At 41.5% G+C, this 10,201-nt stretch overlaps 1 protein-coding gene across 1 annotated transcript in view; it reads left to right on the top strand.

Annotated features, from left to right (window-relative positions):
- The window catches only part of LOC139012959 (E3 ubiquitin-protein ligase TRIM39-like), a 55,338-nt gene that overhangs the window by 502 nt on the left and 44,635 nt on the right, over positions 1–10,201 (top strand). Inside the window, exons 2-5 of the mRNA XM_070419144.1 lie at positions 2,249–2,269; positions 3,533–3,565; positions 7,593–7,613; positions 8,877–8,909. Coding sequence (XP_070275245.1) covers positions 2,249–2,269; positions 3,533–3,565; positions 7,593–7,613; positions 8,877–8,909 — 108 coding nt within the window. The remainder of the gene's footprint in view (positions 1–2,248; positions 2,270–3,532; positions 3,566–7,592; positions 7,614–8,876; positions 8,910–10,201) is intronic.

Raw genomic sequence — 10,201 nt, 5'->3', positions numbered from 1 at the left:
CCAGCAGCCAGGCAGCTGGAAGTGAGCATGAGGCTTGCTTGCTCCCTTGACTGCAGACTCCAATGTTCCCCGCCTGACTTGCAGGCCTCTGAGCTGGCAGTTTGAAACATTCTAACAAATATAGCCGGCTGGGATTTCAGAGCTGGAGTTATACATTGTTTCGATTATAGAACGGCAAACAAACCCAGCAGCGGAAGCCTCAGAGCTAGAGCCAAAGCTAAAGCTGGCCCAGAAGAAAAAAAAAAAAAGAAAAAAAGGAGTGGTTGGGAGCTTTCAGTCAAAACCACCAGCCTGAAAGCAGCCCTCAGTTCCTCACCCAGACTGGGCCAGGCACCCCAGTGGGGGGCCCCCACCCTGAAGGGTGTGTGACCCAGCTGCAAACAGCCATCATCCCCTCATCCAGGATGGCCAGGCACCCCAGTGGGGACCCCCACCCTGAATCCAGGACACCCTTCAGGGCAAACCAGCCTGCCCCCAGGCCTCTATCCTATATAGTAAAAGGGTAATATGCCTCCCAGCACCGGGATCAGCGGAGCCGTGAGGCCTCCTAGCACCGGATCAGCGTGATAGGGGGCAGCGCCCAAACCACCTAATCGCCCTGCGGGCTCTGTGTGTGACAGGGTGTGGCATCCCAAACCCCCTGATCGGCCCTGCTCTGTGTGTGACAGGGGCTGGCTCCCCAACCGCCCCCCCCCTCCACGGGCCCTGCTCTGTGTGTGACAGGGGGTGGCTCCCCACCCTCCCCCCATGAGCCCTGCTCTGTCTGTGATGGGGGTAGAGCCATAACCTCCCCATTAGCCCTGCCCTGAGTGTGACAGTGGTGGTGCCCCAACCCCCTGATCCGCCCTGCTCTGTGTGTGACGGGGCGATGCCCTAACTACCCTATCGGCCCTACTCTGTGCATGACAGGGGAGCTCCCCAACCTCCTGATGGGCCCGTGCTCTGTGCATGAGAGGGGGGAACTCCCCAACCCCCTGATGGGCCCTGCTCTGTGCGTGACGGGGGGGGGGGCAGTTGCCCCAACCCCCTGATTGGCCCTGCTCTGTGAGTGACAGGGGGGCAGCGTCCCAACCCCCAGATTGGCCCTGCTCTGTGCATCACAGGGGGTGGTGCCGCAAACTCCCCATTGACCCTGCCTTGAGTGTGATAGGGGGCGGTGCCCCAACCCCCCAATCAGCCATACCCTGAGGCGTGACTGAGGGTGGCATCACAACCTCCCAATCCGCCCTGCTCTGTGCATGACAGGGGGTCGGCGCCCCAACTCCCCAATCAGCCCCTGCTCTGAGCCCGACCAGGGGCTGCACCTAGGGATTGGGCCTGCCCTCTGCCACCTAGGAGTAGGCCTAAGCCAGCAGGTCGTTATCTCCCGAGGGGGTCCCAGACTGGGAGAGGGCACAGGCCGGGCTGAGGGACCTCCCCTTCCCCCCGAGTGCACAAATTTTTGTGCACCGGGCCTCTAGTTCAATTATAACACATTATTGCTTGTTTGAATTCTTTGTTGTGTTAGCTATGCAGACATTCCTTTTGAGTCACCTAAATTCAATTTTTTTCTACATCTTTACCATGTATTTATACTGAGTGAGGCTGATGTGTCAAATTTGTCCAGGATTTGGCGATGGGATTGCATTTACCCAGCGGATTGTCATGTAATACGTCATTTCTCTTTTTTTGCTTCATGGACATTGGCTTAAAATTGTTCTATTTAGCTGGCAGTTAAAATAGAAACTCACCTAAGACAAGGTTGGTATAAATGTTGTAAATAGAGTGGTCTAGGAACATAATCCTGTTGTTCTGCTAGAGGCTTAGTTCAAGATCCTCTAATGTACTGTTTGTGGATTCTGTGTACAACATAGCCATCTGCAAACACTACACCTGACTATATACATTATTTAAACCAAAACACTTATAGATCTTACACATTGAAAGATAAATCCTAACTAATGTCAGAAGGAATAAGAAATACTTTGAAGGACAAACTTGAAACCATTATTTATTTCAATGAATATAATCTTTTTATGATCACTTATATTTTGAAAAGAGTACTCTCTGGAAAAATACTGCAATCTCAACCACTATATTGTTCTCCTGTGTGTTTCTGATATAGTGTGTATCTTATGCTATGCGGTGCATGTGTGTTTATTTATTTCCTGATAGGTTTAATTTTTAAATATAAATATGTGTGAAATTTGAGTTTTATTCCTATTTCTTCTATACAACATTTTCATTGTTCTCTATTTTGTTTTTTTAGAAAATACTGGGAAAACATCTGGTAAATATTTATTAAAATCTTACTCACAACTCTGATAAAGTACTGCTTTCTACTGCCTTTAGTTCCCTTCAATTAATTTATAGGCCATTTATAGACTTTCAGTTTACCTTGATCATTGCATTTAATTAACTAACTAAGGTCTTCTGTAACATTAAATCTCTCTAATTTGGTATTGTAAACTTTCACATTTCTCTTTTCCATTTTATGCATTCCATACTATTGTTATTCAAACAAGATGGTTTTTATTTTCTGTTTTTCAAAAAAAAAAAAAAAAGCTCTAGTTTCACTGCGTTGGTGAAATGAAGGACATTAGTCTTTCAGGCACAGGGACAGGTTCTCAATCTGTTCACTTTTCTGGAACACATTGCAATACACGTCAACATCATTAATTCCATATTTGAGTGAATAAATATGTGATACATTCCTGATCTTAAGAGATGCGAAATGATCCTAATATACTAACACATATGTATAATTCATTGGTTAATTGTGAACCTGAGTCTCATTTTTCCACTGCCCTTCTACATATTTCCAATGTGTTCACACGTATGCAGATATTTACCATGTTGTTTCTGGAAATAACTTTATATGCAACCATAACACCTGTTTTTCTCTTTGGCTATTAACTATCACAATGTTAACATTGCTAACCTGCAGTGTCATTTAATATTTAATGGAAGCCTTATTTCTTCAATATATTTCATTGATTTTTACAGAGAGGTAGGGAGAGGGATAGAGACTTAGAAACCTCGATGAAGGAGAAACATGGATCAGCTGCCTCTTGCACACACCCTATTGGGGATGTGCCCGCAACCAAGGTACATGCCCTTGACTGGAGTTGAACTCGGGACCCTTTAGTCCTTAGGCCGACGCTCTGTCCACTGAGCCAAACCGGTCAGGGCTAATGGACGCATGGTATATTCATCAGAATCGTTACTGATCATTATGCATTTCTCAAGTCTCAAAATTTCAATTGAAAAACTTGAAAATTATTACCTGGGAACGTTCCAAAAGATTTTTTTGTACAACACAAATGTAATCTTTAGGGCTTAAACACCCTCCTTGCAATGCTATTATTTTCATGATCATTTTAATTTCAAAGGATAGTACATTTCCATAACATTCCAAGGTAATATATATTGCAGGCTTTTTATGGTTGCAGCTACATGCAGGGTTTTGCACAGATGATTTCTTTTAGGTTTTTCTTTTTTATCTTCTTTTTCCTCATGATATTTACCTTGATCTCTTCATTTTGTTTTTCAGAAGGACGACAGGAGAAGAAAATTAAACTTTCAGGTACCCATTATTCCCAATACTGTTAATGGGTATTGTGTTTCCTTAATGTTTGCTGCCTTTGACACTGTCTTCCAGATATTGACATAAATATTTTTCTAGATTTCTACCTGTCCGTTCCCAATAAATTGGTTTTGGAATTCTCCCACATTACATCTCTCCACTTCAATTTTCCAACTTTCCACTTTTTCTGTTTCTTCCTTTTTTTGTTTGTTTGTTTGTGTGTTTTTTTTTTATCCCATACAGATTTCGCCTACCTACACAGGATTATACTGTTTTCCAAATCTGTTATAGTTTCTCTAAGAAGTTGTTAAAATGATGGGCATTAGGTTGATAGGCCCAAGGTTTGATTTTTCAAAAATCTTTGTGCAACATATTCAAAGATTATGCCAGTGTCATCATCCATTGTGGAGTGCTCATTTCTATACCTCTGAAAGATCCCTAACCAGAAGGGATGCAAAAATCGCTAAAATTCTCAGTATATTTTGATCATACATTGTCTGTGAAAGCCTGTGTAAATTATATTATCATTAGTTGATAAAGAATTATCTTGAATTATATTATTTTACCTGTCCTTGTACACATGATTTCAATGTACAAATATTGCCCATGATTGTTCTTGGAAGATATTTTCCAGAGAGTAACTGTTTTATGGTTTTGCATTTTCTATAACAAAATTCTCATTTTGGAAAAATCATTTCCACTTAATATTTGTAGAAGTATTTGATATTGCACAGAGTGGTATTATAGTTCCTTTCATGGTGTTATTTCCAATCATAGCCTCTTGTGGAGGTTAAATTCGTAGGATGATCTTTGAACACTGTGGGTTCAGTTCTAAGAAACACATGTCAGCATGAATGGGCCTAGAGGCTATTGTACCTGAGTGGAAGTAGTCAGACAGAGAAAGATAAATACCATGGTTTCAACTATATATGGAATCTAATGAACAAAATAAACAAACCAAAAAACTGAGGCGGAATCACAGATACGGAGAACATTTTCATGGCCTCCTGCAGGTAGGGTTTCTTGAGAAGTGTGACAAAAAGATGAAGGTATTAGGAAATACACATTGCTATTTGCACAGTATTCTTCAGCATGAAAATTGCAGCATATGGTATACAGGAAATATTATTGTAACAACTATAGGTTGTTCCAGGTGGGTATAGATATATCAGGCATAAACTTCGCAAGTTATATCAATGTCAAATAATTAGGTTCCCCATAAACTAATGTGATATGGTACATCAATTTATAAAAGATTCACCAAATATTTTAAGCTTTTTAAGGACAAAAGATATTTAAAAAGCTATGCATGTGAATTCAGGGGAAGAGACACATATGGAAAGTTTAAATTTTTGTGACCCTTTTTGACACTTGTCTTTATTTGAAAATAATCCTTGCTTTCTTCCTTCTACTATGTGAGGGTAAAAAATGAAAGTGAAAATTTTAATAATAATATAGCTGGTTTTTATCTATGATGTTATATTTTTCCTTTACTGAGGACACTATCACCAATGTCCCCCAATGGAAGTCAATTTGATATAATATTTGTATATCTATTCATGTTACTTGTAACTTCTTCTTCAACTACCAGTGATCATCAGTCCAAACTCAACATACGCACATTTTTACATAATTTTCCCTTACTACTTATCTTTCAAACTGAAGGTTTCCATGTTCCCTTGCTATCTACACTAATAAAAGAGAAAAATGGTAATTAGCGTACGACCGCTACCCTTCCCATTGGCTAATCAGCATATCCTTATGCAAATTAACTGTCAGCCAAGATGGCGGCCAGCAGCCAGGCAGCTGGAAGTGAGCATGAGGCTTGCTTGCTCCCTTGACTGCAGACTCCAATGTTCCCCGCCTGACTTGCAGGCCTCTGAGCTGGCAGTTTGAAACATTCTAACAAATATAGCCGGCTGGGATTTCAGAGCTGGAGTTATACATTGTTTCGATTATAGAACGGCAAACAAACCAGCAGCGGAAGCCTCAGAGCTAGAGCCAAAGCTAAAGCTGGCCCAGAAGAAAAAAAAAAAAAGAAAAAAAGGAGTGGTTGGGAGCTTCAGTCAAAACCACCAGCCTGAAAGCAGCCCTCAGTTCCTCACCCAGACTGGCCAGGCACCCCAGTGGGGGCCCCCACCCTGAAGGGTGTGTGACCAGCTGCAAACAGCCATCATCCCCTCATCCAGGATGGCCAGGCACCCCAGTGGGGACCCCCACCCTGATCCAGGACACCCTTCAGGGCAAACCAGCCTGCCCCCAGGCCTCTATCCTATATAGTAAAAGGGTAATATGCCTCCCAGCACCGGGATCAGCGGAGCCGTGAGGCCTCCTAGCACCGGATCAGCGTGATAGGGGGCAGCGCCCAAACCACCTAATCGCCCTGCGGCTCTGTGTGTGACAGGGTGTGGCATCCCAACCCCCTGATCGGCCCTGCTCTGTGTGTGACAGGGGCTGGCTCCCCAACCGCCCCCCCCCTCCACGGGCCCTGCTCTGTGTGTGACAGGGGGTGGCTCCCCACCCCCCCCCCCCCCCATGAGCCCTGCTCTGTCTGTGATGGGGTAGAGCCATAACCTCCCCATTAGCCCTGCCCTGAGTGTGACAGTGGTGGTGCCCCAACCCCCTGATCCGCCCTGCTCTGTGTGTGACGGGGCGATGCCCTAACTACCCTATCGGCCCTACTCTGTGCATGACAGGGGAGCTCCCCAACCTCCTGATGGGCCCTGCTCTGTGCATGAGAGGGGGGAACTCCCCAACCCCCTGATGGGCCCTGCTCTGTGCGTGACGGGGGGGGGGGGGCAGTGCCCCAACCCCCTGATTGGCCCTGCTCTGTGAGTGACAGGGGGCAGCGTCCCAACCCCCAGATTGGCCCTGCTCTGTGCATCACAGGGGGTGGTGCCGCAAACTCCCCATTGACCCTGCCTTGAGTGTGATAGGGGGCGGTGCCCCAACCCCCCAATCAGCCATACCCTGAGCGTGACTGAGGGTGGCATCACAACCTCCCAATCCGCCCTGCTCTGTGCATGACAGGGGTCGGCGCCCCAACTCCCCAATCAGCCCTGCTCTGAGCCCGACCAGGGGCTGCACCTAGGGATTGGGCCTGCCCTCTGCCACCTAGGAGTAGGCCTAAGCCAGCAGGTCGTTATCTCCCGAGGGGTCCCAGACTGGGAGAGGGCACAGGCCGGGCTGAGGGACCTCCCCTTCCCCCCGAGTGCACAAATTTTTGTGCACCGGGCCTCTAGTTCAATTATAACACATTATTGCTTGTTTGAATTCTTTGTTGTGTTAGCTATGCAGACATTCCTTTTGAGTCACCTAAATTCAATTTTTTCTACATCTTTACCATGTATTTATACTGAGTGAGGCTGATGTGTCAAAATTTGTCCAGGATTTGGCGATGGGATTGCATTTACCCAGCGGATTGTCATGTAATACGTCATTTCTCTTTTTTTGCTTCATGGACATTGGCTTAAAATTGTTCTATTTAGCTGGCAGTTAAAATAGAAACTCACCTAAGACAAGGTTGGTATAAATGTTGTAAATAGAGTGGTCTAGGAACATAATCCTGTTGTTCTGCTAGAGGCTTAGTTCAAGATCCTCTAATGTACTGTTTGTGGATTCTGTGTACAACATAGCCACTGCAAACACTACACCTGACTATATACATTATTTAAACCAAAACACTTATAGATCTTACACATTGAAAGATAAATCCTAACTAATGTCAGAAGGAATAAGAAATACTTTGAAGGACAAACTTGAAACCATTATTTATTTCAATGAATATAATCTTTTTATGATCACTTATATTTTGAAAAGAGTACTCTCTGGAAAATACTGCAATCTCAACCACTATATTGTTCTCCTGTGTGTTTCTGATATAGTGTGTATCTTATGCTATGCGGTGCATGTGTGTTTATTTATTTCCTGATAGGTTAATTTTTAAATATAAATATGTGTGAAATTTGAGTTTTATTCCTATTTCTTCTATACAACATTTTCATTGTTCTCTATTTTGTTTTTTTAGAAAATACTGGGAAAACATCTGGTAAATATTTATTAAAATCTTACTCACAACTCTGATAAAGTACTGCTTTCTACTGCCTTTAGTTCCCTTCAATTAATTTATAGGCCATTTATAGACTTTCAGTTTACCTTGATCATTGCATTTAATTAACTAACTAAGGTCTTCTGTAACATTAAATCTCTCTAATTTGGTATTGTAAACTTTCACATTTCTCTTTTCCATTTTATGCATTCCATACTATTGTTATTCAAACAAGATGGTTTTTATTTTCTGTTTTTCAAAAAAAAAAAAAAAAGCTCTAGTTTCACTGCGTTGGTGAAATGAAGGACATTAGTCTTTCAGGCACAGGGACAGGTTCTCAATCTGTTCACTTTTCTGGAACACATTGCAATACACGTCAACATCATTAATTCCATATTTGAGTGAATAAATATGTGATACATTCCTGATCTTAAGAGATGCGAAATGATCCTAATATACTAACACATATGTATAATTCATTGGTTAATTGTGAACCTGAGTCTCATTTTTCCACTGCCCTTCTACATATTTCCAATGTGTTCACACGTATGCAGATATTTACCATGTTGTTTCTGGAAATAACTTTATATGCAACCATAACACCTGTTTTTCTCTTTGGCTATTAACTATCACAATGTTAACATTGCTAACCTGCAGTGTCATTTAATATTTAATGGAAGCCTTATTTCTTCAATATATTTCATTGATTTTTACAGAGAGGTAGGGAGAGGGATAGAGACTTAGAAACCTCGATGAAGGAGAAACATGGATCAGCTGCCTCTTGCACACACCCTATTGGGGATGTGCCCGCAACCAAGGTACATGCCCTTGACTGGAGTTGAACTCGGGACCCTTTAGTCCTTAGGCCGACGCTCTGTCCACTGAGCCAAACCGGTCAGGGCTAATGGACGCATGGTATATTCATCAGAATCGTTACTGATCATTATGCATTTCTCAAGTCTCAAAATTTCAATTGAAAAACTTGAAAATTATTACCTGGGAACGTTCCAAAAGATTTTTTTGTACAACACAAATGTAATCTTTAGGGCTTAAACACCCTCCTTGCAATGCTATTATTTTCATGATCATTTTAATTTCAAAGGATAGTACATTTCCATAACATTCCAAGGTAATATATATTGCAGGCTTTTTATGGTTGCAGCTACATGCAGGGTTTTGCACAGATGATTTCTTTTACGTTTTTCTTTTTTATCTTCTTTTTCCTCATGATATTTACCTTGATCTCTTCATTTTGTTTTTCAGAAGGACGACAGGAGAAGAAAATTAAACTTTCAGGTACCCATTATTCCCAATACTGTTAATGGGTATTGTGTTTCCTTAATGTTTGCTGCCTTTGACACTGTCTTCCAGATATTGACATAAATATTTTTCTAGATTTCTACCTGTCCGTTCCCAATAAATTGGTTTTGGAATTCTCCCACATTACATCTCTCCACTTCAATTTTCCAACTTTCCACTTTTTCTGTTTCTTCCTTTTTTTGTTTGTTTGTTTGTGTGTTTTTTTTTTATCCCATACAGATTTCGCCTACCTACACAGGATTATACTGTTTTCCAAATCTGTTATAGTTTCTCTAAGAAGTTGTTAAAATGATGGGCATTAGGTTGATAGGCCCAAGGTTTGATTTTTCAAAAATCTTTGTGCAACATATTCAAAGATTATGCCAGTGTCATCATCCATTGTGGAGTGCTCATTTCTATACCTCTGAAAGATCCCTAACCAGAAGGGATGCAAAAATCGCTAAAATTCTCAGTATATTTTGATCATACATTGTCTGTGAAAGCCTGTGTAAATTATATTATCATTAGTTGATAAAGAATTATCTTGAATTATATTATTTTACCTGTCCTTGTACACATGATTTCAATGTACAAATATTGCCCATGATTGTTCTTGGAAGATATTTTCCAGAGAGTAACTGTTTTATGGTTTTGCATTTTCTATAACAAAATTCTCATTTTGGAAAAATCATTTCCACTTAATATTTGTAGAAGTATTTGATATTGCACAGAGTGGTATTATAGTTCCTTTCATGGTGTTATTTCCAATCATAGCCTCTTGTGGAGGTTAAATTCGTAGGATGATCTTTGAACACTGTGGGTTCAGTTCTAAGAAACACATGTCAGCATGAATGGGCCTAGAGGCTATTGTACCTGAGTGGAAGTAGTCAGACAGAGAAAGATAAATACCATGGTTTCAACTATATATGGAATCTAATGAACAAAATAAACAAACCAAAAAACTGAGGCGGAATCACAGATACGGAGAACATTTTCATGGCCTCCTGCAGGTAGGGTTTCTTGAGAAGTGTGACAAAAAGATGAAGGTATTAGGAAATACACATTGCTATTTGCACAGTATTCTTCAGCATGAAAATTGCAGCATATGGTATACAGGAAATATTATTGTAACAACTATAGGTTGTTCCAGGTGGGTATAGATATATCAGGCATAAACTTCGCAAGTTATATCAATGTCAAATAATTAGGTTCCCCATAAACTAATGTGATATGGTACATCAATTTATAAAAGATTCACCAAATATTTTAAGCTTTTTAAGGACAAAAGA

Source organism: Myotis yumanensis, unplaced genomic scaffold (assembly GCF_028538775.1).
Source record: "Myotis yumanensis isolate MYYU_CA2020_CCGP unplaced genomic scaffold, mMyoYum1.0.hap1 SCAF_6, whole genome shotgun sequence".
In the NCBI taxonomy this organism is placed as follows: Eukaryota; Metazoa; Chordata; class Mammalia; order Chiroptera; family Vespertilionidae; genus Myotis; species Myotis yumanensis.
The sequence above is the reverse complement of the archived record's forward strand: the minus strand, read 5'-3'. Positions and strand labels throughout refer to the sequence as shown.